Source organism: Scatophagus argus, chromosome 8 (assembly GCF_020382885.2).
Source record: "Scatophagus argus isolate fScaArg1 chromosome 8, fScaArg1.pri, whole genome shotgun sequence".
Classification (NCBI taxonomy): domain Eukaryota; kingdom Metazoa; phylum Chordata; class Actinopteri; family Scatophagidae; genus Scatophagus; species Scatophagus argus.
The window spans coordinates 3,733,757-3,761,539 of NC_058500.1; the positions used below are offsets into that span (position 1 = coordinate 3,733,757).

Genomic DNA, 27,783 nt, shown 5'->3' on the forward strand with positions numbered 1-27,783 from the left:
AACGTGACAGAGATCAGTTTTATATTCACACAAATGATTTCCAACTGTTCATCCAGGTAGATCAGCATCACTGTACACTTCATACTGTATGTTTTACAATGAATCACATGCAAAGTCCATTAAAATAAAATATCTGTACAACACACAAAGGAGAAATGCACATAGTTACAACAATATTTAGATCCATGCAGTACTTTCTTTAACATCAAATACAGCAAAGTTATATCAAAGTTATATCTCATATTTTTTGTGTCTTAATGTGTCTGAACTAAGAAGATGGGATCTGTTTGGTTTAATGAGCATGCCTGCAGTCACAGTGGCTACAGATAAAGTACTTCACACAGTATAACTCATAGAATTTCAGCGTGGGCTCTCTTGAAGTCGTGGACGAACTGACAGATCAGCCCAAAGAGCTCCTGAGAGTCTTGATCTGCTGGCTCTCCGAATTTAACCTTGACAAAAGAAACACAGGATGAGCTGCTTGGAAGTTAAAAACTTTAACCCGACAGCGACCTCAGAGCTTATAAAACACATTTTACAATTAACAGCTGCAGTCACTTTCATTAGTGACCTCGTGCCTAAGTCATGGATATTTTCCTTAACAGGGGTCTTATGATATAATTACCTCATATGCTTCCTCAGCATGCAGCCCATTCCTTGAGTGTACTTATACAATGCGGTAGACATGCACTGCTGAATTAATACTTATACACAGGTGGGTAAGGGTCACGGGCACAAAAATAACTATGATTCTCAAGTCAAACTTTATCAGAAAGGGTCACAGAGTTAACTGTTCTAATTGGCTTATTGTATGCTGTTGACTGTGCAGGCTGAAGTTGCTGCTGCTGCTCTCCTCATTTTCTTTACTTCTTATGATGTCGAACGGATCTTAAAATGACATTCAGTGCAGTACTTCTTTATTAAGTATATGTGGTTTTTGAAATATCTTAATGTTCCAGAAACTGCTTCCCACCAGAAACACACAGAGAGGATGTGCTCGCTATATCAACCATCCATCAGCACCTCACAACAAATGACATTTAATGAGTTAATAAGTGAGGTTTAGAGACGCTGGTAGGAGGATTTTGTTATTACTGGACAGAATGCTGTTTCCGGCCTTCATGCTAAGCTAGGCTAACCGGGTGCTGGCTGTGGCTTTGTATTTACCATCCAGATGTGAGACTGGTATAAATCATCTCATCTAGCTGACAGCATGGAAGCAAATAATCTTAGTTTCCCAAATGTCAAGTTCTTCTATGGCCAGAACACCTAGTTTCACTTGGTTTGGGCAGATCAGAGTTTTCTGGTGGAGAACTAAACAACTACAGTTTCCAGGTTTCAGTTTCAAGTTTGTCACATATTTCAGCATGGAGAAATTTAAACTCAAAATTACTTATTAAACAGCAGTCAGTTTGTAGGTGTCACTGAAAAGTGTCGCAAATGAATCACCATGAATACATATAGAGCTTAATTAATTATAATTTATCATTAAAACAGTATGTAGTAACACTGGCAGAGTAATGCCTGAACTGCCTGCAAAAAGTGTCTTTTAAAAGCTCAAAATGTAATTGCTGGCAGTAAGTATGTTGTCTATTAATACGTTTTCCTGAAAGCTTTACGCAGCTGTAAGATGCCCATTTCTCCAAAACACCCTGATAGTAAGAGGGGGATGTCGAGTCATTATTATCACCTGTTCTCTCCATGCATCAGATGTGTAAATTAGGCTATTTGCATACCTTTCCCCCTATATTTTGCACAATCTGTCAGGAATATTACTTATTAGCTGAGGTAGAAGAGTTTTGTCAACACAATCCTTTGCATATTCTCTTGGCTGACCTGCCGTGTTGTTTTCTGTGCACGCTAAATATTTGCATACATTTTTTTTTTTTTTTTTTTTTTTTTTTACAAAAGCATGCTTCGCACAATAAAGTCAACAAATCTATAGCCACACTTCAGAATAGCTTTAAGAGAATAAAGGGAGCGCCTGTTTTGTGAATCAAAGTGGTTCACTTTAACGAGTGAGGATAAGAAGGATAATGAGATCCACTGCTGGTTGCCTTGGGTGCTTGTGTATCGTAGCGTGGTGGTAAGATCTGAAGCTCCTTCATCCGCTCGGCGGCCTCAGAAAAGAATAACTGGCACAAGAAATCCACCTTGTAGAAGCTATATACACTATATAGACAAAAGTATTTGGACACATGACCATTACACCAATAGGGACTTTAGTGACAGCTTTGCAGCTGTAGTTGAAGTGCTAGAAGCCTTTTGGATGAGAGTTGAAATGTCTTCGGCAACCTAAAGAGGAAAGGCTGCTTTCACTTCTAGTACTCCAACTACCTCTATCCAGATGACTGAGAAGCTAGATCGACAAAAGGTTCTTCCCCAAACTGTTGCCACAAAGCTGGAAGCATAGCATTGTCCAAAATGTCTTGGTGCGCTGAAGCATTAAGATTTCCCTTCACAGGAAGTCAGGGGCCGAGTCCAAACCCCTGAGAAACAACCCCGTCCCCATACCACACCTGAATTCAATAATAAAGAGGCACATGTCCCAATACTTTTGTCTATATAGTGTGTTTCAAATGCGTAAATCAGAGTTTATACATAATATATGTAGTAAACACTAACATGTTCTTTTCACCCAGCAGAAGCATCTTGTGTCCATTTTAATCTGCAGATTTGAGCTCTTTGCTTGAAGAAGCACCTTATCTGCAGTCACTGAGGTGGAAACCATTTGGTTATGTTTTAAAGATATGAGAAGCTGCTGAGGTGACATGGCTGCCAGCTTTTCGTGTTGTGACAAGGCAACGCAACATGTCAGACTTTTGGAAAATATATAAAACTGTCAGAAATTAGAAAGGATGCATTACAGCAAAGCATGTTAAATTAACATCTCCTTCTACGAGATACTTTTTAAAATTATGCCTCCACATTAACAACTACAAAAAAAACAAAAAAACAATAGACTTCCAAAACCAAATGCCAAAAAATTAATGAGCTCCTTCTATGTTTAATAAATTTGCATGTTGGTTATTCAAGGGCATCATTATGAATTCTCTTCCCTGTGACGAGATGTGACTAAATGTGACGCCTTTTCCCCAGCCTGCTTCTCTGCACAGCACAGTCAGTCTCAATCATTTTCTCCAGCGCCCCCAGAAAGGGTTTATTGTTTCACCACACAATATTAGAACTGGATCCGCATGCGGTGAAATCGGTGGAGGGGGAGGGGGGGGGACGCAGGTGGTGCTGGGAACTAAGGATTGGGCTGTATCCGTCTTCAAATGCCACTGGTTTGATTTGGATCAGTGATGCTTGATGGCACTGAAGACGACACAGAATGGACTGACGGGGATGTTGAAAAAGTATATTTTGAAACTTAATTGCAAAAGATAAGAAAAAATATATTTTTAAAAACTGTCCAGATGCCACAGGTCCAACCCTGATTTAAATATGCAGGGATAATTCCTGGTTATTAAAAACAACTCCTGGCCTAAGGAGGACACTTGTTAAAGGTCAAATTATTAAACTTTAAAAGGCCACAGCCGCTACACCACCAGGCCTTTTTCAATAATATTTAGGGAAGTAATTTATGTTAAGAAAAAAAAATAATAATATGGATATCTTGAAGGCTTGACGCTGTTTGATGTCAAATATGGAGCTGGTAAAGCCGGAGAACCAGCAAGAGTAGCTTGATTTTGACAGCATTCAGGAGTACTACTTCCAGTTGGGAGGTAACTGGATGTTTATCAAGCTCTCTTTAGTCTTATAAATACACAAATAAACCGCTCTAGCATGTCAGCATTGGGAAACGGTGGCTGCACTTACTCTTCCACTCTTTCTCTAGCTCGCTAATATGTTTAGAGTTATATCCGCCCAGCCTTGACTTCAGTCATGCTCAGTGAGGGCAGCTGTGTTGGCAGATATGTAGGTTTCTTTGAACATTAAATATACCAAATAAAATGATGGATGGGCTTATTATATGCATGTTACATCCACAGATACCAGTTTTTTGTTTTTTATTTGTCAGAGCATATTTACATTTAAGAGAATGAAAAATGCCTCTAAAATACATTACCAAGACGCCGATAAAGAGAGTTGAAGGTGCTCTTGTTTGTGAAAATGGCACTTGAGTATCAGAAGGACGTCCTTATTTTACAGCACGTTGGCCAGGTGCTGTAAACCAACCCCCCCAAACCCACCCCACCTCCACCCCCACTCCCCTTCACTTACTCGTGTGCAAGTTGTGGAAAAAAGTTTGCAGTGCACAGGAATCTAATTGTGGGCTTAATATAACACAATTCTCCACGAGGTCTATAGCTCACAGCTCACACTATAATATCTCAGAGCTCAGACATAGTGGGAAGGGTAAGTGGACTCTCTATGATGATGGATTGTCCATGGAGATATGGGGAGGGTGAGAAAATAGGCACTACTTTTGTATTGATTGTTTTTGGTGGGAGCTCCATAAAAAAGAAAGACATAGCACCTGTTAAGATGTCAAAAGTAGGCTTGAGCTCTATAAACCTAATCTAACCAAGTTAGTGAACAAAGAAAATGACCCCCCGCATCAGAGACAATGTGATAAAAGAATACACAGGGATCGGTACCTCCTCTAAATCCGATGATATGTGTGGAATCTTCTTTATGAGAAATCTGACATTGAGACAAACGCTTAAAGGCGAGTGCAGATCTCACACAGAATATCATCATTTTTGGTGTCAGTGGAGTCCAGTCAGCATTGGAGAGAACCAAATCCCAAGTGCCAACATGAATGCACTGTAACATTGCACCAGTGTATTTACATTCAAATGCGAAAAAGTTACAGATGGCTTCCACAAAGCAATCAACCACAAGTGTCCTTTTGGGCTAAAATGTTGCTTTTAAAACCTTATCAGAAACCCATCAGGGTGCTCTTACAGCCATACTCATTTTTAATCGTGTGTGGACCGTTCATCGATGTGACACGTTAACGGTCAGGATGAGCTCACAGTCCCACACAGGAGACAGCAGATAAAGTTCACTAATCCTGAGAGGAGCGATCCAAAGGAGTGAGTAAAGCATTTTTAAAAGCTGCAAAGCAGTGGCACTTGGTGTTAAATGATGTGGAGATCACCATGCACTGCGTCCTTGTGTTGGCCCTAAAGGACACCTCGCGAAAAAGCAGCAACCTTGGGGATTTTTTTTCCTTTGAAATATATGTACTCTCCCAGCATAGTGTGGGGAGATACAGTGACAAATACTTGAAGAGGGCCGTCTACACGCTACTGGGATGGAGGGCAATCCATCTCTGAGGCTGTTCAGAAGACATATTGAAATAATAACTCAAGGATTACCAGTATGACAGAGTAGAGTTTCTTCATCTCCTCACACGTCTTCGTCAATGCCGAGAGATCCGTGTTGTATTTCTCAATTGCCATCTGGGGAGCAGGGAAAAGCACAAGGGACCCCTGGTGAGCTTGTTCATTCATTCAGGCGATCATTGCTCAGGCTTTACTGTTACCTCTCAGAAGTTACACTTTTAACGCTGAGCTGAAAGCCAAATAAAGACAGCATGGAAAGTTTTGATATTTCTCATCAAGCAATCATATCAGGGCCTCCTGGAATCTAAACAGTTACTATAAAATCGAGCTGCTTTGTCATGTTTCATGAAGTCCATGAAATAATTTAAAGGAGCAGTTTGACATTTGAGAACCAAGTTAGGTAAAAGATGTTAAAAAATGAATTTAATAATAATAAGGGTGATTTTTGCTCCTGCATTCACCGTGTTTACGTCGTTCTCGCTCAGACTAGAAACAACAGTTTTTAGTGGCCACAGAGACGACGGATGTTCAGTCGTTTGCGGTCTGAAACTCCACTGCTGGATGCCACTAAATCCTGCACACTTTAACATTTCAGCAGATCTGCATCATGAAAAGTCAGGCTCCTGTCTGCACTGCAACAGATGATGAGCTTCTGAATTATTTTTTATACTAAAGAAATCTTAAGTCATCAATAAACTGCTCCCTCCCCCCCCCAATCATTTTAAGTGCATCTGTGGGGATTTACACTTAATGGACATTTGCACTCCTGTCACTATGGCGAGATTGTGCTGTCAGTGTGCGTGAGGCTTGTAAAAATATTAAGTCAGTGAAGGAATGGGTCAGTGGTGGGAGGTGGTACAAAATATCCAGGTAGCATTTGTTCCCCTCGTTGTGTTACGGCTCCATAAAAGGCATCAATGTGCCCATAAAATAAAAGACGAAGACCACTGACTGACAGCAGCAAAGCAGAGAGGGAACAGTTCATTTGAGCAAGAAATAAATGATTGGAATCAATACTGCATTTGTTTACAAGAACAGACACTGGACCTTTAAATGAGCGTGTAAATAAATAATAAACACGAGATTTACTGCTTCACCTTCAGGTCTTTGAAGAAGTTTGGGTGTTGAACTCCAGCATTTTTCTTCTTGGAAGTTTTTCTATACTGAATGAGTTTCTGCAGTTCATTCTTCAGGACTGAACACACACACACACACACACACACACACACTTTGGTTACCATCCATCACGTCTGACCACTGGAGCAAATAGCTGCTTTAAATCACATGCTGTCTCCTGCGTGATCCTGTGATGTGTCGTATTTGTGCTCGTGGCAACTGTTTGTAAGTCGTCATCCATACAGACAATTTATTGGACTGAGCCGCTATGTTCCCTCGACAACGAGATCACTGTGTTTCGACAACGTATACTGAAACTACAATTACAGGAAGATCTAGTGAATGTTACTATCCCGGTCCCTCACAAAGGACTTACACTGGCACAAACAGGAGGGTCAGCATTACGGTGATCTCAGCAAACTGACTCTTTGGACACAGTAGTAAAATGTGATCTACTCACCATCTACTTCTGCGGTCAGGCCTTTGATGGAAGCTATCCAAAAGAGAAACCAGTGACACACACACTTTCACTTAACAGACCTCAGATTAAAAGTACCACACAGATTTTTTTTCAGCTTTGATCAAATCTTGATTAGCAAATACCTCCCGGGACAGTTTCAAATTCTGCCAGCTCCTGGGTAAAAGTGGCCGAGCACGGCTCATGCAACATGATCTGCTCCACAAGGGCATGAAGCAAGGTGAACTTCCTGTCCCTCCCGCGGAGCTGAGAGAGCTGGGGATGGAGAAAACACAGAGTGAAGAGAAAAGGGCACTAACCTCTGGTCCCCTGACACACAGCACAAGGACTCAAAGGAAACAAGGTGTGTGTGCATTGCACTGGCTACACTCGTGTGTGTGTGTGTGTGTGTGTGTGGCTTCTTCACTGAAGGCCAGTTAATAGGACAGCAATGCATGGATTCTGCTTTACCTTGCAGTTTTTATACTTGAAATAACTTTGCTGTGAGTGCTAACACCAGCGTAACCTCACATATCAGTAAATGTGAAACAGTTTGTAAATTCTGTGTGCATTTTAACCGTACTGTACCGTACTCGAGTACAATTTGAGCTGTACTTCTACTCCACTACATGTCAGAATCAAATTTTGTTCTTTTTATTTTTTATAACTTTGGAGAGTCAGATTATTAATACAAAATGTTTTTTAACTCCTGAAATAGGGCATTCTGCAAAATGAGCACCTTTAATTCTATTATGTTGTTAATACTTGTGTACTTTTACTTAAGTAAGATCTGGAATGCAGGACTCGGAGTGTAACGCAATATTTTTACACTATAGTATTTGTATTTGACTGAAGTAAAATTTCAGAATACTTCTTCCATTAATGTGTTTATGTAATTTACTTATGTTTAACTATTACTCATACTTACTGGCAGCAGCAAGGGTACCATCAGTGACTTTGCTTTTACAGATTTGTATAAAATGTCAATTATCACTCTGCAGTTCAGGCCAAGTTGCACCTCATGCTGCCATATAATTGAAATGCAAGAGGAAGCTCTCTAATGCTGTGATAGGCACTCGTGTTCTCTTTCTAGGTTATGTTGTTTACCAACTTAAGGCCCAGTCCGGCCCCCGAGGACTAGCTATATATATATATACAAGACATGCAGCAAGTATTGATGCTCAGTAAAAAGTAAAAAGCAAGAAAAAGATCTGAGATAAACTCAATACATTTTTCTTGGAAGCCGTTGGTCATTAATTTGATGAGAGTCTGTCTCAAGCAGCCGCAGTTTACTATTCTCAATTAGACCTGGAAACGCCTCTGAGGGAACACAAGGCCTCGGCTTCATTAAATTGAGCAGAGGACGTTTTGCTTCTGTGCCGAGAGCGCTGCCCCTTAAACCTTCCCAGAAGAGGGACTCGCACACAAAGCGTGGTTCAAACTTAATCTGGAGAAAGGAAGAAAAGACTCTCGCAGGCAGTTCAAACAGAACAACTACTGAACCTTCATGGAAACAGTTTGATATTTTGGGAAACGCATTTAACCCCTGGCTCGTTCAGAGTCCGATGAGATGACTGACACGACTCTCACATCAGAACAGTAAAATATGAAACTACAGCCAGCATCCGGTTTTCGGAAACCGGGTGAAGCAGCTAGCCTGACTCTGTCCAAAAGTAACCGAATCCACCAACCAGCACCTCTTTTATATTTGTAATATATAATTTATATTTCTGAGTCTGGTTTCATAATCATCAATTACAGATACAGACTAAACAAAGAGAACAGGCTTCTCATCTACCTCATCTAAAGAAAGTGTATTTCCCACAAGTTCAAACTTTTCCTTTACATAAAAGACGGATCAGATCAAACAGACGGATCCACTGACTGACGGCGGCTCAAGAGATTCACCCACGAGTGGTCACACGTTGTGCAAAGTTTGATTTCTCCCACGACGGCAGACTGTGGCACAATCACACACCTGTCGGGAGGAGTGTGTCAAACACCTGAGTGAACCTGAGAGACCGCCGCATGAAGGACGACGGACGGGAGAAGCCCTGCCGTGTATATCAATGAGTAGTCTTATTAGCCCAGCGCTGCAACTCAATCAAAGGTCAGGCAATAGCGGCGGAGTCGTACTTTCACTAAGGAGGAGAGGCGGAATCCCTTGGCCTTTTCCTTTCTGGCGTTCTCGTTGAGGTAATTGCCAATGGCGAGGAGGTACTCCAGCACGGAAACAAATGACCTGCAGTTGTTCAGCTGTGTGCACATTCTGATCTTCTGGTTAATCAGCTGGAAGACAAACACAGGGGCACAGAGCAAAGTCATTTTGTTCTGTAATCCAACTGCATACTGGCTCTGGTGTTCATTTCTCCACACAACAATGGTGAAATGTGAGAGAGAGAAAAACAAAAGGCAGACGGTTGTTTTTGGTTTTGTTTTTTGGTTTTGTTTTGGGTTTTTTTGGCTGACAAAGCAGAGACAAAAATAACTCAAGGCTTTTAGTATTTTACATGAGAAGGATAAACAGCAAAGCTCACAACACCCCATATGACCTCATAAAATGAATAATCAGGGCTTCGTTGTCTGGCAAGATTATTAGTTGGTATGCAATAGTGTCAAGTATGAATATCCCTCTAGAATATCGCTCAGTTTAACCAGTTCTGAACAGACCCTGTTGAATATGGATGGAAATCACACTGAGAAGAAATGAAACTGGGATTTTAGCTTTTGCTAATGGTGTGGTGGGGGGAGAGAGGAGCTGACCCCATGGGAATCAAAGTCCTTGACAAATAGTTTGCTTTTCCAAACAAGGTCCATGCCAGCCAGCAACAACACTCCCACCATATGCTCCTGTTTTAAGAATAACCTCCCAAAACCTACCGGTGGGACAGACTCAGGTATCCAGCCACACCATACTGGCTTTGCACTGGACCATCTGTAGTTTGTATAAAGCAAAACAAACAACTGAAACAGCTCAGGCCATGACGTCACACAGCCTGCTCTTAGAGTGCGATCATATCTTCCATCAAAGTTCAGTTATAGTACCAGAATAAGTCGAAAGGTTACTCTTTAGATTATTACAGAACAAACTGCAAGCATGATGCTTTTCTGTGGCTTTCCTCTTCCTGTGAAATGTTCCGGCATTTTGGATGACTCATGTTGAAGCCAAGGGCCTGGGCATTTAAGGCAACTACCCCCTAAGTCCTCCAGTCATGCAAAACTTTTACTGCTTTGTGTCTCGAGCCACGTGTGGTTTCCTCGTCCTCCACCTCCTGAGCTAACACTGCGTGCGATGGAGGTGTGGGTGTAGGCTTGACCCAGCGTGGGAGTGGAGGTGGAGGTGAGGAGGAAGTCAACTAGATGTACAATTTACAAATCAGTTGTTCAATCTTTTCTCCTTTCAAATAAAAACAAGAAACACTGCTTGAAAACATTTCTGCTTAAACACACGCCAATCAGCTACAACATTAACACCACTCACAGGCGAAGGGAATAACGCTAATCATCTCGCAAACCCTTGGGTTCTGCCAATCACGTAGATGATCTTTGAAACACACCACTCATCTAAACACCCCACCCCGCACTTTTCATTTCATTGTGACTTTAATTTGAAAGAGCAGGTGTGATTAAGGAGGCTGCTGAAAAAGCTACAATTGGTTTTAAATTTAAGCGCACCACAGCTTCGGGGGATGCCTCCCTGTAAGGAGTTCTCTCTGCTCACTGCATCACCGGCCTCACTTTTGTCTCTTTACCTTTCTCTTTCATATTTGGAAAAGGCTTCACACAGAGCAAACAGTGTAAAGAAGGATCCAGGTTCGCAGCGCAGAGCAAAAGCCGCCTTAGTCACCGGCGGTGAAACTTAGCATCAGCAAGTACATTGTAGCCGGTGATTTTCTCTCCTCAAGCCCTGTCAGTCAGGTGGCAACTTAATCGTCCTTAATGTTTGGGTTTGAACAAGTCTGTCGTGTCAGAGGATTGAAGGATTTGGAGAATTCAGCACCAGAACAGACCCTAACCTCCTATTGTGACACACTGTGCTGTGGACGACAGTAGATTGGAAAGCAGCATATTTTTTAGTCACAGAGTACCTGCATGTAAATACCAAAGTTTGATCAAAAAGTGACCTTTTCTTTTTTTCTTTTTATTAAATCTAAGTTTCGATGCAGCATAAAAAGAGAAAAACATGGGAAAGAAAAAGCCCCAAGTAAATTGAAACTTAATGAAATCGCTAATCTTTCCTGTTGAGTCATCTCGCCTGCACACGATATGTTTGTCTCTGCGTTTCAGACAAAGAAAAATTGCTGTCACAGTCAATGGATTACAGTGCCATCATTCTTATCCATTGTTTCTCTTCATTCTCAGACAGTCAGCAGACAAGAGATTAGGACTGAGGCACTGATGCTGAAAGGAACAGAAGCTTGAGAGAATCACGTATAAAAAAAGCAGAGGAGCTGGGGGGTATTCTTGTCTGACTGCAATATCTTCACACCCTGCAGCCTCCAGTGTCAATAAACAGCAATCCTCTATAGGAGTGTTAACCATTAGTCTGACTAATGATGAACCTGAAATATCTGTGCACTTTCACTGCCTTAAACATTTGACTGCATGCGTGAAGGTTAAGAAACACTAAAATAAGCTAAAAAAAAAAAAAAAAAAAAAAAGCTTTAGCTAGCTTTATGTATTTTTTATTTAATTTTACCTGAACTGTTTTAATAGCATTTATCTATGAAGACACCCCAGAAGTTAAATTGATTAATTTTTTTCCACAGCTCTCCCTGGTAAAACCCAGGGTGGTACGCTGCTGTGGGTTTCACTGAAAAAGATAAAAACTTTGTATGTTTTACACCACCACAACAGAAAAACGGATCTTGATTTGATTAAGATCCATCTTTTTGTCACTTTAAGAGAGGGTCTTAAAGTGGCTTTCATGCCTTTCTGCTTTAAAGTCTCTTAACCATCCAGCAAATAGAATAGAAAGCCACTTCACCCACCGCTTCAAACATAAAGCTCAATCCGAAGGTAAAAAAGCTTTCATGTATTAATGTCAGTTTGTCCCCAGATAGTCTTTTCATTTATGTCTAAAGCTACAGTGTGGCTCAACATTAGCGCCTGCAGTATGGAATGAATTTGCATTTTCGTGTTTCACCACAGGCTGCGGAGGTCGAGGTTTGCCCCCTTTTCTATCCTGTAGGGACGGGACGGACTTTAAAGCCTCTGATTGGACCTTTGATTTGACTGAGCGAACTCACAGGCTGCAGGTCGTTCATGCTGATGGGGAGCTCTCGCAGAGTCAGCAGCAGGTCAAGTTGCCTGCTCAGGTATGGGATGTTGCACATCTGTAGGAGGGAAAAGATGTGAGCGTAATAAGCTGTGTGTATGCTGAAGAGAGTGCAATTATCACATCATCACACAACCCATTTCCATGTGATTAATTCAGTATTATTCAAAAAGCAGTGCTGCAGGGAGATGCTGTGATGAGATACAGCCGCCGGACGGCTGGAGCTTGTTCTCACAGGCTCAAGCTCTTTGACGAGATTACCTCAGGCAAAAGTAGAGTGCTTGTCGACAGGCTCATTTAATAGAGAAACTGAAGGCTTGACACCTTGAAACGATTGGCTGAGCTGCCTAGTCGACCTTTGAGTCGCTGCTAACCTCTAATAAATCACTCCACATTGTCAGACTGCCTCGCTCGTGCTCAGGTACCATCTCCCAAAAGCCAAAGGGCACTTTGTCTGACGGATATTCAGGGGAGATGTTAGGATTAGTCTTAGAAATCAAGGCCATGTGATCATTTGGCTATTTTATAAAAATAAACGTCCCAGATTATGTCATCCTCCACAGTCTCGAGCACCGTTCTCCTCATCTTCTCACATTTTCTGACACATTTTATATTTCTAATGGGAGGTTAACAGATCACAGTGATTCCATGCGAAGATAACACTGTTATTATTTATTTCCTTCTGGGCTAAAATTGTGCTCGCACATTAGTCACTGCATTTAAAGTAATGATTAAGACATAAACACTTTGCTGCATGCTAACACGGTGACAATGCTAACGTACTGACGTTAGCAGGTGTTCTTCATGTTCACTGTCTTATCTTGGTGTGCTAATTAACAATAAACAAACAAAGTACAGTTGAGGCTGATGGGAATTTCATTCCTTTAGCAGGTAATTAACAATGAGTGTATCTAAAGATGGATAATAGGTGATCTCCCCAAAAATAAAGTCAAAACATCAGGATCGCCCCCTGGTGGCCGGCTGCTGTATAGCCCATAAAACAATCCCCCTCCTTGTCAACAGAGGGATCCAAGTACACGTCAAAGATGGTCATTTTAGGTAGCTCTGTTCACGCTCATGTATGTTCAAATGTTCATTTTTCTGACAAGCCTGGTTTTAATTAGTTATTTGATGCCTTTAAAAAGAGAGTAAAATTGAAACTGAAATCAACTCTCAACTGAGTCAGATGGGTTTATGGGTGGGAACTCAGTACAACGTGGCAGTCTATGTCTTATTGTAAGTCTTATTGAGCTATTTCTTGAGCAAAGTTTTGGACCAATTGTTAGGCCTGCCCATCAGACATTTCCATCCGTAGAGCCACACAGCTCGTATGGCTACTGCAAAGCACCAGCAGGCCAAAACACGAGGGAATAGAGAGTGTGGTACAGAAAGCAGCTGAGATAGACTATCCTCTGCGGCTCGTGGAGGACACACTTAACTCTAAGTAACGATGACGCTAAAAACTGTGAAACTGTGATGATTCATACAGAATGTGCCAGCCCTTTCATTTTCTTCAATAATTTAATTGATTTTGGGGCAATGAATGTGTGGAATGACTGAAAATTGCAGAACATTAAATTTCGAAAAAAAGAAAGAGCAATCACCTCTAATCTTTGGAGTTTCAACGGATGTCATTTCAGTTTCTGTTAAGTGTGATATTTGAATACCTGCTTCAGTTGGCAGCAATAAAGAGGGGTGATTATGTTGCCTATCAACAGTCTAACACAGAAGGCATGCGCCTGCAGAGGTATATGAGGTTTCTATAGGCGACGCCACCCTGCTTCTCACATATGAAATCCCTCATGTCTGGTGTCAAATATTCCTGAAAGACACTGTGGGCTGATCCTGCTGTTCATCTGTTACCCCCTCCTGCAACCTTTAGTTAACAGCACGCAGGTCAGATGACTGCCAGGCGTGCTGGGAGGTGATAACCAGATGAATGCTAAGAGCTTGTCATGACACCCACGGTGTGTGAACGAGGAGGCAGGTGATTGAAGACTCAGCAAGCCCTCCTAAAAAAAGTGTTAGTGTCACAAGAGAAATGCGAAGGACTTTCTTAATTCCCGTTATCTAATTCCACATAATATGGTGAATAAAAAACTGTACCTCCATCATGTACCGGTCCACGATATGCAGTTCTGTCACAGGTCCCGTGTGGGATTTGTACATCTCCACATCGTCAGTGGTAGGGACGTACCTTGAACATATAAACAAACATAATAATATGACCATTAGATGACATACTAGTTTTTAAAATACTTGTCTAACCAATGACCCTTTTGCTTCCTGATGGCACCATGGCAGGAACACATTAGCTGTTTGGCTAAATCCGACACCTTCTTAATCATTAATGATATTAGATCATCTGATAACAAAAAATATGTTTTAAAGATTATCCGTATAATCCGTAATGAATAAATTACTAAAAGAGTGTTAGAAGTCTTTAAGGAGTAACTTAACCATCACCTGAAAATAAATTGTCCTTGCTGATCTCCAGTGGTTCAACTTCTCACCTTGCTGCAGTGATGTACAGGTGACACCACAGGTGGGTGTGCTCACAGGTTGAACAGCGCAAATTTAAGTCAGTCTGTTTCAGAGGTGAAATTAGACCAGAGAAGGCAGCAGAAGACTGCTTTCCATTCATGGTGTTAAGTTAATCTTTAAACTTTTTTTGTCACTTATGCGCTATAAACACAGCAGAGCAAGTATTAACACCTTTAAAGTTTATCTAAGATGTTAGCATAGGTGCATAGCAACATTAGCATATATTTGACTATGAATTCATAAAGTTATTGTTAATAATCTGCTCAGCACCAAAGCTTTTCTGATTAAAACAGCTTCCTCCTGCCACCAAAAACAATGGTGATGACAGCGAGCCGCTAACGCCGCGGGCCATTAAACCAAAACTGTGAAGTGAAGAAAATCTGTTCAGCTTGTAGAGCTGAGGGGAACTGCAGGATTTACCACCATTCGAGACCTCTTTCACATTACACAGTCATTTGATCCTTTGCTATTGTAAAAATAATGGTTATAACTGGAAACAGGGACAATAGAGTCACAAACACAAAAATAATCACACATGGAAAAAAATCTTAGTAGAGAGAATGAAGGGAAGTCTGGCAACATTTGCAAAAAGTAGAAACCCCAGATCTTTATAGATGCTGTGGTGAATATTTTATTGGGAAAAGGAAACAGTGCATCTTGGAAATATATAGCGCCTGTATAGTCTATTGTATAATGAGTTATGGACTCAATTTCTACTGCCTGAATAGATTCATAAGGTTTCAAATTTTCTGTGTTTCTGAAGTAACTCCTTGACTTTACTTTAGGAAATGATTTATTTACACTGATATTATTAAAACCAGTTTGCCCAACCAGATGAGGGTCTCAAGTCTTGAGCTTTCGTACTCATCTGTACTGTAAAGTTGATTTATTTGCGCTGAATGGTGAGGCGCAGCACAGAAAGCGTCACTGACGGTGGACAGCTCCACATGCCAGCTTGGATGATGGCTTCACTGGTTACAGGTTACAAACCGGACACACAGGTGGAGTAACACGTTTAAACTCCACATTTCTGTTCCTCGTCTGCATGTTTGGAACGCCTCATTTGTTTCCTAAAACATGCAGTGTGGAACTTTTGTCTCCCCCTTTTGGCAGTTGGAGTAATTACACATCAACACAGGAAAGTTGCCACTGATTCCACAATTAAAAGCTCTTGTATACATACAGAGAGACTTAACTGGCAGGGACAGACTTAGAAAGCATGTGTGAATTCACTTGGCCAAGGCTTGAATGTGACAGACATTCATTTATATTTAAAAGTCCCACACTGCCTACAGATTCATTCAAAAAAAATCTTAACATCTATTAGTGGAAATACAGTGTATACTTTGGCATATAAGATTTAAACATCCAGTATTATATCCTCTAGGTGTGTATTTAATTTTTTTCAAGGCTGGAGAAAAACATCCCATCCTTCAGCCAAGCTGACCAAGATGGTGAGGTAGGAGATTTTGATTTAAAAGATTTATGGAACAACTGGGGGTATTTTTTTCTTTTTCTTCCTCCATCACAAACACTTCCCCATTTTGACCTTTGTCTCTATGTGTCACCACATGTTCTTTAACTCCCTCCGCTGATCTGATGCCATTACACTGATTTCCAGTGGCCTGGAGAAAGGCGAGTGATTAAAAGCCAAGTAACGTTGATGGTCCTCGTCAGTTTCTATAAAACAGCCAGACTCTGATGGGAACAGCCATTTACTCGCTTGCACTGAATCTGAACCCCACGCGTCTTAAACTGGGCTTCCTCCTTCTGTCATTTCCGTGCATTCTGACCTCAGACCGAAGACATTCACTTTTTCATGAGCCTGGCTATGTGCCACCAGAGTAGCACTGGTCATTAATATTGCAGCACCTGTTGGGAGTGCTTCTTTCAAGATTGTATTCCTCAGGCCTACGCCACGATGCATTAAAATATATATTATGTTTTCAAAGAATAAATAAAATCCTCCACACCGTACATTAGATCACACTCGCCTTCCAGGGGGTCAGCATCCAAAGCCACTGAGTAAATTGCAGGTAAGAATCAGGAAGCATTTTACCCGCTTTCAGACTTATATTCCTGAGGGCATGTCAATAGTTTCCATCTCCACAAATAACCCGGGATAAAACTTTTATTAGTGAGCTGCTCTGGTAAAAGGTTCTGGCATCTGCTATTTAGTATTAGAACACTGTGAAGGACTGCAGTGCAAACTATGTGTCTTCCTCACTTGAACTGGCTGTGTTTTCCCCTGTTTCACATTGTCCTGACTGTACCGTGCTCTCGCATCTGTTGGCGATGATTTGCAAAGCTGCTTGTTTCCAAAGGTCTTGTCTCTTGCCAATGAAAACACATGCAACCCTCCCATGGACTCAGGCACAAAAAGTCGTTCACCTCTCAGCTTCATTTGCGACATGACGAGGAATGAATACAAATCAGCGTTTTTTTGGCACAAATTCATACCTCCGCAGAGAGGTGATGTGCTCATCAGACAGGCCTCCATCTTCCTCATTAACGATGAACAGTTTGTCCTTCAGCTCTCCCGGTTGCACCGGAAAACTTTTGAGGAAAATGTCTAGAAGAACAATAGATTTGAAAAAGTCAACACACTCAACAGTACATGAAAGCTTTCCTCTTGACAGATAGTCTTCTTATCCTGCGATGAAATGACTCAAAAAGCATTCTGAAGACAAAGGGTCCTTTGCTTAATTACTTTCCCCAAATGCCTGAGGGAAATGCACAAATTTGCATTCTTATCAAGTCAAAGCTGATGTGATTTTAAATTTTTTTTTTTTTTTTTAAGAAAATACCTCTGCATAATTCAGGAGCTGCTGTGTGAGCTGTATGTAAAATGCATGGTGAAAAAACACAGCTGAGCTGCTCGAGCCAGTCGGACTCTGACTGACTGGCACATCCAACTTTCTCTCATTAAGTTGTGACATTGTCAACCAGCTTGTGGTCAAAACTTTTCCTTACATGTAAGATGTGCAAAAATGCTTTCGCATGCAATAAAAAATAAGTTGTCTTGCTGAGCGAGAAGATTGACACCACTGTGCATTAAACACGAAGCTACAGCTAGGAGACGTTAGCTTAGCCTAGCAGAAACACAGCTAGCCTCACCTCGCTAATTAACACTTTATATCTTATTTGTTTTAGTCCTATCAAAAGCTGTTGTTGCTGGCCCAGCCAAGAGTAGTTAAAACCTTAACTTGTTGTTTTAATGTGTTTGTTTTTGTGCACATGAAATAAATATGTTAATTCATGAGTTTTAGAGGCGTTTGCAGAGGCCCAAACGCCCATGTGTCCAGCCTTCCTGCCAAGCCAAGTTAAACATCTGCTGGCTCCAGCTTCATACCGAACAGACACAGAGTATTGATCTTCTCATTATTATTATTATAACTATTCCTTTAACTGACCCTAAAGGCTGTGCTATTGCTGAATCCAAATCATCAGAATGATTAAAAATATACCCATGACAAAGTTTATAAAATAATCATGTTAGGCGAGATGCTTTTTTGCAGGTACAAAGTAATCGACACAACTCTGAATCCTTGACACTAAAGCCCCGACACAGTTATTCCCTCACCAGGACCAACAGAGGCTGTCGTGTCACGTTTTCAAATGAGGAATCACAAGCATCAAACATCCAAATCATGTTGAGCGCTGCTAGTGTCCTCCAGAGTGAGGCTTAGGCTTCTGGCTGAAAACACACACACACACACACACACAAGTGCAAATCAAGGCCTTTGTTGATTGGCACTCAGACAAACTGTGGATTGTCCCGACAAATGAGAGCATAGAGGTGGAGAGTGTATCCCACCGGGTGCAGGAAGCCACAGGTGTACTTTTAATTAGGAGTGCGACATTTCCAGTCAATAAATGGGCAGCTTGCACACTGGCTCTCAAGGTAAACCATAACCACATTAAACAGCCATCCTAAAGAGAAAAACACTTTGATCACTCAAAACCTCAACGGATTTCACCCAGTGGTGGAAAGATTCATTTCAGTACTGTACTTAAGTACTTGTATTTGAATATTTAGATGCTATGCTGCTTGACATTTCTAACCGACAACAGCTGAGAAGCAACATGTTGTATTTTCTAATCCAGAATAATAATTTGACAACTACATTCAGTTACTTTTCAGATTGAGATTTTACAATTAAACAGTGATCTTATAAAACCTGTCACCTTTCAGATATCAGACTTCCACTTCCTCTCTAAACTTCTCAAATAGTTTCATTTAAAAACTGAGGCCAAAAGAAGTAAAAGTATTCAACATTTCAGAAAAATAGCAAACTTTTCAGAAAGGTATAAATTTGTTTTTTCATTTGTCCTTTCTCTTTAACAGTGTTGTAAAAAGTACCCAAAAGTCCATCTTGAGTAAAAGTGAAAATATTGTGTTAAAATAAAAAGAAACTTAGGTAATAGTGAAAGTCACCTATGAGCAAAAATCTTATCTGATGTTAAATGTACTAAAGTTGTCAAATAAATGTAGTGGAGTCATAAGAAGAACATTTGCCTCCAAAATAGAGTGGAGTGGAAGTATAAAGTAGCATAAAATGTTAATCCTCTAGTAAAGAAAATTCTGCCTCAAAATTGTACTTTTGTACAACACAGTTACATTTCATCACTGGCAGATTTATCTCATGGCTCGTGGAGGCCTGATCACAAGGCCAGGAACAACTGGATTGCAATACTTAACTGTAGTACTTAGCTCAGCCTGCACCAGCCTCAACAGTAACATGCTGCTTATGAACTGACGCATCAGTTTTAACAATCTAATCACATAAAATACAACAATATATCGGTCACAGGAGGTATTTTTCTACTGAAAAAGTACTTTGACTTTTGAAAGTTGCAGCATCTTGTGTATTTTTACTGAAGTAGGATTTTGTATGCAGGACTTTTACTTGTAACAGAATATTTTTTTTCTCTGTTGTGCAGGAGCTGATCACTGATTGGATCAAAGGTGACGGGTGAGACCGACATATTGCGGAAGCTGGTTTCTGTGAGGACCTTTTGATTCGATCAGACCTCATTAAAACTTAAACTGATTTATGTGATGTGGTGACATGCAGAGGAGAGACAGTTGCAGCTATTACAATATCCCACCACACAAGCCTTTATGGCTGTCTCTCGTCTGCTCTGTGGGCATTTTTCCAAAGAATGCAATCAGAAAAATCAATACAGGCTACAATCTCATCGTCAAAGGCCTTTTGAATTTGTGTAGAGCACACAGAATGCTATAAATAAGTGCAGGGATCATTACAGCGTTGTCCTCAGTGTTGATGCAGCCGATGTTCTTGCTTGCCCACAAGGATCATGTTGATTTCCAGAATAAACCACTCAAAACCGCAGTACAACAGTAGTACGACCACCTGCTCGAGCTGTCAAATTCCATCTGCTTCAGCGTGTAAATGCAAACAACGTGATGAATTTAAAGTCACAGTGGAAACAGTCACAGTGGCAGCTTTATTCCTGACTCTAATTAACAGTTTATTTGTTACTTACTGATCATGTGCTTGTGTCACATATTGGGACCAGGTGAATTAATAGTGTGGCAAAGAATATGAGCCGAATAACCAGCACAGTTTTGTGGTGATAAACATGCAAACAAGTGCAGGGAGGGCATGTGAGCGTGACTGTGTGGGGGATGCCATGAGAGAGTGTGCGTGTGTGTGTGTGAGAGAGAGAGAGAGAGAGAGAGAGAGAGAGAGAGAGAGAGAGAGAGAGAGAGAGGGGTGGAAGGAGAGAAGAAGATGTCCTAACAGATTCTTTTCTTGGCAGCTGAATCCTGGAGGACTTAGTGTGTTTTCAAAGTGTAAACCGGCAGAAATCGCCTTAGGTCCCTTGACTGTATAAAATATGGATGGGATGTGCATTCGTTCTAATGGCCAGCAGGGGGCGACTCCATTGGTTTCAAAAAGAAGTCAGATTTATGTGGGATTACGAGAAAATGACTGCACTGCTCACTTGATTTATGACCTCAGTAAAGTGTTTTCTAACGAGTTTATGGTCTCATTCGCTAGTTTCAAGTCTTCTTCAATACAGCACGATGTTCATTTCATCAATTATGCTGACATTCAGAGTAAAGTAGACAATAAAGCAGGTTATGTTTTAGGACATGGCTACTACTAACTCTCCACAACAACTCGCCACAGCGTGATACTCAAGCTCTCAGTCAGATCTGATCAGAATATCCTCCTCCGCACCGCCCTCCGCCCAAGACGGTGATGGTCATAATACTAAACTCAAGTCCACAAGTCCTCAAACAGTTCACAAGGGTGACACCTCAGTGGGTTTACACTACCTTTGGCCTGATTCTGTTTTTATTACAAAACAAAAGCTTATTGGTTGTCTTTCCAATTGCTGTAGGTCAAATAATAAGTGATGTAATGTAGGTAGTTCTTTAGTCTCACTTTTCTTAAGTGTAAGCTACTTTAGACAGAGGATTTAGACCTAATTTCACCTCACAGTTTAGTTACAAGTAGATCAGATTTGACATACAAAACATCAGAGATTATAAATAAGATAAAATCTTAAATGTGTACACAAAACTACCCAAGAAGAGTTCAAATTAGCTTCAACTTGACCAGTTACAACCATAAAATGCTGTTGACTCATTATTGTGTTAGCAATAATAATCCAATAACGTAATCTATAATAGTATAACACTCGCAGATGCCATTTTTCTGTATTAAGAAAACTTTTACTTTTGATAGCTCAACTATATTTTGCTTATAATACCAACTTCAATACTTGCAATTAAGTGACATTTTAATGCAGGACTTGTAGTATTTCTATATTGCTACTTACTAATTAAGTAAAGGATGTGAATACTTCCTCCCCCCACTGCTAAAATGCCAGTTTGTACATTGATGTTAAAAGAACCAAAGTAAAACCAAAGTAGGACAGACAGCACAACAGAAAGTTTCCCTTGTTCTTCAAATGTCTAAATTTTTCTAAGGCTTGCAGCAGAAAGATGCACGGCCTCGGGTTGCCTGCAGGCCCTCATCACTCAGCTCCTGACACAACCAAAGTTTCCAGCTCAGGGAGGAGCACAAACTGCGAACGCTGAGGTATTCTGTATCAAGACGTGAAATCGCTATTGTTGTCGCTCAGATCCCCTATACATATTTTATGAACATGTGAACTCTAATTATGTTGCCAGTCCACACGTTCACACTGATTCCCTCTTGGAGGAGCTTCTGAAATGTTCTCCCCTGGCTCGGGTCTTGAAATATACAAGCCACGTTCACTTGGTTAATCAAAAGTGAAAAGCCATTAGAGGAGATATAGAATATGTTCCACTTCACAATAGCTCTGCAGATTGCAGGACCGGTTATGGCTGACTGCAGCACCGGTGACACACTGCCCCCTGCAGACACATGGGAGGAACATCCATCTATCTGCTTTACAGCCTCTGTGACATCATTATGGCTTCAACCATCATTTTAAAAGAGCAGAGTGGCAGCATTTATGGGCCTTCCCCTAAAAGACCTCTCAGATCGGCTTCCTCTTAGTTGGACAATTAAAGTCTAATTTATGAAAATTAAAGAGCTTGACATTAACTCTGCCTCTGCAGAGATCCTGGTTCTTCTTTCTTTGTGGTGGCTCCCTCTGGTGGTTGTGGGAAGATTTGTCTTATTTTACACTGCGACTTCCAATTCACAGAAGGAATAAGCTCCTTTATTTGACCTAATCTGAATGAATGCCTTTTCATTACAACATGGAAATTATACTTCTTATTTTGCTGCGGAAATCCAATTTCAGTCATTAAATGTTGAAAATGATGTGCTGCAGCGGACAATATTTATAAGCAATTTCACCTCAATGTTCAAAAACATATTCATTGCTGAGTGACTTACTGAAGTTGTGTGCAATCTTCTGGTTGAGCATAATATGCTGGGCATTACTCGGCTCTGCTGCTCCAAACTTCCCCAGATCTTTGACAGCAAATTGCTCAAATAAGCGAGTTGTGTCGATTTCAATCCTCCTGCTGCTTTCTTGTATCCAAAATGATTTTTCAATCTGCCGAGAAACAAATTAATTCAGTGCTGAGACAACTCCATTTTATCAGTAAATCAATGTTAACATTAGAAAAGAGCAACGCCGGGGAAGCAGTAATTGACAGTCAAAACAAAGAATGATTCCCAGCAATGATGCAATGAGGAATAATGAAGTGAAACCAAGCTGAAACTGACCTGTCTGTGCTTGCCAACATAATAAAAATGCTGCATTTAAATATGAATCATTCAGACTAATGAAACTTTAGTGAGCTTTGTATCTAACTGTGAACTAATGGTAATTTAGTATCTTCTGATGGGATAGGGTTTAACTGACAGTGTTACCTTCTCTGAGCTGATTAAGTCCCAGTGGAAAGCCTTGGTGCGTTGTTTTCTTGAATTTGTCTTCGCTTTTATGGGCAAAGGTGGGGGGACTGGGACGCACTGAGACGAAGGCCCTTTCACATTCGATGAACCTGGTTCAAGGGCAAGAGACTCTGGGACTGCAGAAGAGGGCGGTGTGAGGGCGGTACGTATGCGTGGGGGTTGAGGGGAGGTGGGTGAAGATGGGGCAGCAGCACCAGCAGAGGCTGGTAATGGGACGGGAGGTACCTCAGCCTTCCCAGGGGTGTGAGGTCTAGGAACAGGCTCTGTATCACCAGTGGAGGGATAAGTTTGACCCTGGGCACCGGTTGATAAATGATCTTCGCCACTAGAAGTGAGGTCTGCATTCTCATTATCAAAAGGGGGAGAAGTGCGACTCGTATTTCCTCCACCGAATTCACCACTGGATTCAGGATCTGTGTCGGTATTCTCTGTGTCTTCGGCTATGCTGGTTTTTCGTAGACCCTTTGTTCCCACAGACGTGTGTTCACCCACTGACTTCCTCTTCCAGTCTGAACACAGTTTGTCAATGGCCTGCACCCAGGCGTCACGCTCACTCTGGACAGTCCCGGGACCAGAGCTTTGATCTGGTACAGGCACCCGGAACCTGCAATAAATCAGCGAAACCTAACTTAACCTCATCAGCCAGAGATAGGTCTTGTAAATAACAGGCCTAAATGTATGACGTTATCACTCAAACCAGGCTGCATCATAACTGCTACAATAAAAAATGAATTCATTGCGACAAAAAAAAGCCTGTTGACTGATATTACACACTGTTACAAGGCTGCACGCAAATCTGAAAAGAAGCTGGTGTGATAGACAGAATCCATTAACGCTTGTTGTTGTGATTATTTCCACATCCTAACAATCTTCACTCACTGGTACTCATTTTTGTGGGTGATCAGAGTGAAAGCGTCGCAGCTGGCAGGTTTCTGTACGCTGGTGTCACCATCTGAAAGGTGAATCACGATGGACACGGGCACCGATGATGTCGCCTCACCATTGGCGGGGCCTCGTCGCTTGACGGGGACCAGCGTCAGTTGGCCTGGGTGGAGCTGGACGTCGTATCTGGAACAAAGTGGAGGAGCAATGTGTAATGTAAGCTGCAACGAGAGGATCCGAGCCGCGCCCCGATTCCATTCAGTATGCGCCGTACACTTCAGGTTAGCCCTAAGGTGAAGGTAACTGAGCTGACAACTCGTCATGCTGCATTGTGTACGTCCTTCTCTGTTTTGTTCTGTTTAAGATGCAGCATGGATTTGGCAGTTGAGACATTTTTTATGCTAATGCAGTGTTTCAGTTTTGTGTATTACTGTACAAAATGTCAGTGTTTCCATAAATGAATCTTATCTGTTTCATTTTTGTTTTCAACAAAACAGTCAGGTTCAGGTGAGAATAAGAATTGTTACCTGACTGCATTGCCCACAGAAACTCAGTGTTCAGTTAGAATAATGTCATGGACTGAGAGAGAGAGAGAGAGAGGAGGAGGAGGAGGAGGAGGAGGAGAAGGAGGAGGAGGCAGGACCAGGTGAGAGTGAGGAAGGACCAAGTCAGCATTGTTGTAGTGGCAAAACAGGAAATGTTCAAATGAGGAAATAAATTCACAATAGAATTTTACTTGGGAACTGAGAACCCGTGACGGTCTGATTACAGAGTCAGTAGGGTGGACATTTTGGAAAATACACTTGTTTGCTTTCCTGCCCTGAGTGTGTATGAGAGGACTAACAACATTCTCACGTTTGTCCTTTAGCTAAATATGAAACTACAGCCAGGAGAAGGTTGGCTTCGGGAGAAACAGCCAACCTGACTCTGTTTAAAGGTTCTGTCTATGAGCACCTCTACATGTTGTCGTCAGTAGCAAAGTATGATGAAACACTGAAGACACTCACAGACCCGTGCTAAGAATTCACAACGCTGATTTAAGTAAAGAAATGCAGGATTTGTAAAGTGAATAAAAAACTAACTGAAGGTGCGGGACTGAAGTTGTAGTCACACATAATTTCTCATCAGCGCTGCACATTTGTTGTTTCAGGTGCTTTACGATAAAAGGGACACATCCGTACTTCACCCATCTGAATGACGCCAGGCCTCCCCGGTGCAGCAACAAGACGCCTTCCCGGAGGCTCCGTGATGCTGGGGGCTGCTGAAGTGTTTCTGCAGTGCCCTCCTCAGGATCGCTGTATATGTTCCCGTAAATGATCTGATTCACAAGCTGAATAATCTGCTCAAACACAGAGAATCACCTGCATGAGCAAAGTCCTTATGCAAGCATGAATAAACAGCAAGTGAGTAGGTAAGCAGCCTAAGGCCCACCTTGTGTTTGTCTTCCAGCGAAGTGGCCTCCAGTTCATAATCGTGATGTCCTTTAAAGGAGATGGAGAACCTGGAACCTGCTCCGTCATCACAGCTCTTGACAGCGGAGAAGGGAAACTGTCGGTTGATGATGCCTTTCTGTATGCTGCACAGCATTTTGGTCTTGAAATCAATCTGTGTTGTTACAATGAGAAGGTAATTAGTGTATCAGTGCACATCTGCTGCAGGTCCAGCTGAGGGAAAATGATCATATGTGATCTTCTGATCTGAGCCTGGTGCAGACTGAAATATCTCAAACGCCAGTGGATGGATTACCAGGAAATCAGAAAATTTGGGTAAGACGTTCATGATGAACAGATGAATCACTTTGGTGCTCAATTAATTTTTCATACACTGTATCAGGTACAGATTTATTTTGTTCATTACTTTGGTTTCTGGACTAAACAGAATCTAATAACATCATGTCACGTTACTACTAAAAGCACCACATATTATTATTATTGTTTCTTTTTCCACCTCACTCACCTGAAGAACCCGTTTCTGCCACCTGTAGTGGCTGTGCTTGTGAACACTGAAGTTGTACTGTGAGGGCTGCTGTTCCTGCAACAACAGCCAAAAACATCTGATATTACAACCTGATGGGAAAACACCTTTTGGTATGTTTAGCACGTCTATCTTTTGTCCCTTGACTGTTTCCTGCAACGCTGTATTTGGTCATAAAAACACCTCTTGGCCTCTGGACGAATCAAACTGCCCGGAGACTGATTTATTTTAAAACAGATCCGGCAGGCTGAGCAGCCTATTAATCACAGTAATGTTTGAGGAGCAGCAGACACACAAAGATACAAGTCTGTCATTACACAAAACCGGTTTCAACTCACTTTTTTCAAGCGCATCATCCACAAAGCGATAAAGGAAGCAAACGAGGTCTCGCTTAGGCTGCATGTCAAAGTGGCAGAGAATTAAATGGATGCCATGTCCATGTGTTGTGTGGAGAAGGGACCAGGTTAGCACTGAGACTAGAAACATCTAGTTTTTTGAACATAGGTGTGATCAACTGGCTACAAATAGTTTCCTATATTCTCAAATTAAAGTACAAAACTATGTCATAATCAAACTCAAGTCTACATGAGAATTTTGGGATCACAGGCCATGAAATATTGAGGATGTTTGATTTAATATGCTGCTACCTCCTGGGCCAGGCTCTTCTGCTTGAGCAGGTCGTTCCCGTCCTTCCTGGCCTGGTTCAGAGCATCCTCGATGGACAACTCGCCACTCTTCACCTTGTTCATGATGCTCAGCTGCATCTCATTGCTCAACTGAAAGTAATCCACCAAAGAGGGGGAAAAGTCTGATAAATGTTTCTTTTTACGTCCACAATGGAGAGGTGAACATACTGTAATAGATTAGATTAGATTCAACTTTATTGTCATTACACAGATAACAAGTACAAGGCAACGATTATTTTAACGGTTATTAATTATGGTACACATTTACCTAAAAGGCCAATTGAAATGACAAAACTTTTGTCCTTAAATTAAGAAATAACGCAAGATTAGTGCTCCAAAATCATTTTAAAACCTCCTTTAGGCCTTTGACTTGGCTGTCATGCAGTATGTGGCTCCAATAACACAGAAGCACTGATTAAGAGTACTCTCACATATGTGTGATGGTTGATATAAGGGACAAGATTAGTCAGACTCAGCTCAGTGGAATTGTGAAGAGGAACCACTATGTCGCAAAGTGCAATCAGCATCTGCATCTGTCAAACACGTGCTTTTACAGGAACACGCTTTTTAAAATCCGTCATTGTCTGTCAAGTTTCCGAGTAAAAAAGTGCGTCTTTGTGGGAAACTACTAACAGCAGGGAAGTCAGGTTGAATTGAGGAAGTAAACATGCTCGAGAGTCTCTGACACACTGAACCAAAATGTTGTCTCATCTTACCGCACAGGCCTGACGCTAATGCAAGCCTTTCAGTAATGTCAGACTGTTTAACTCTGGAGCCGACTGCACTAAAGCTGTTGTTGAAGTTTAGTGACTCTGACAGTTGCAGAAGTTTTTATTTTTACACTCTCATGGACATGCTCATTTCTAATATAACACTTGATGCTTCCTTTTTAAGTGTGAAAAGTGAAATCTTACCTGTGGCAAGTCCTCGGAGTATCTATCCATTCTGGACAGATTCTCTTTCTTCTTTAACCCTAAACTTGGCATCATAACTTAACAGATTTTCCACAAAAATTCATGCAAATACAAACAACAAAACAAATAAATAAAAACTGAATGATCGTAATCGTCTTTTATGGCAAAGTACATGAAGGAAGTTTAGTTTGTGTTTTTGGGATGTGCCTCTCTGGCCGGGGAGAACAGCAGTGATTTGTGTC

The 27,783-nt window shown here is 41.3% G+C and overlaps 1 protein-coding gene across 1 annotated transcript; it reads right to left on the reverse strand.

Annotated features, from left to right (window-relative positions):
• Positions 1–27,783, reverse strand: LOC124063566 (formin-like protein 13). The gene is made up of 17 exons (XM_046397345.1): positions 27,542–27,783; positions 26,589–26,717; positions 25,924–25,998; positions 25,399–25,572; positions 25,149–25,306; positions 23,965–24,153; positions 23,044–23,689; positions 22,561–22,723; positions 17,153–17,264; positions 14,255–14,345; positions 12,120–12,206; positions 9,007–9,159; positions 7,017–7,146; positions 6,874–6,906; positions 6,395–6,492; positions 5,331–5,414; positions 1–452 (listed from the first exon to the last, which is right to left on the reverse strand). Exons 1-17 carry the CDS (start codon positions 27,614–27,616, stop codon positions 351–353), a joined length of 2,499 nt encoding a protein of 832 aa, XP_046253301.1. The 5' UTR covers positions 27,617–27,783; the 3' UTR covers positions 1–350.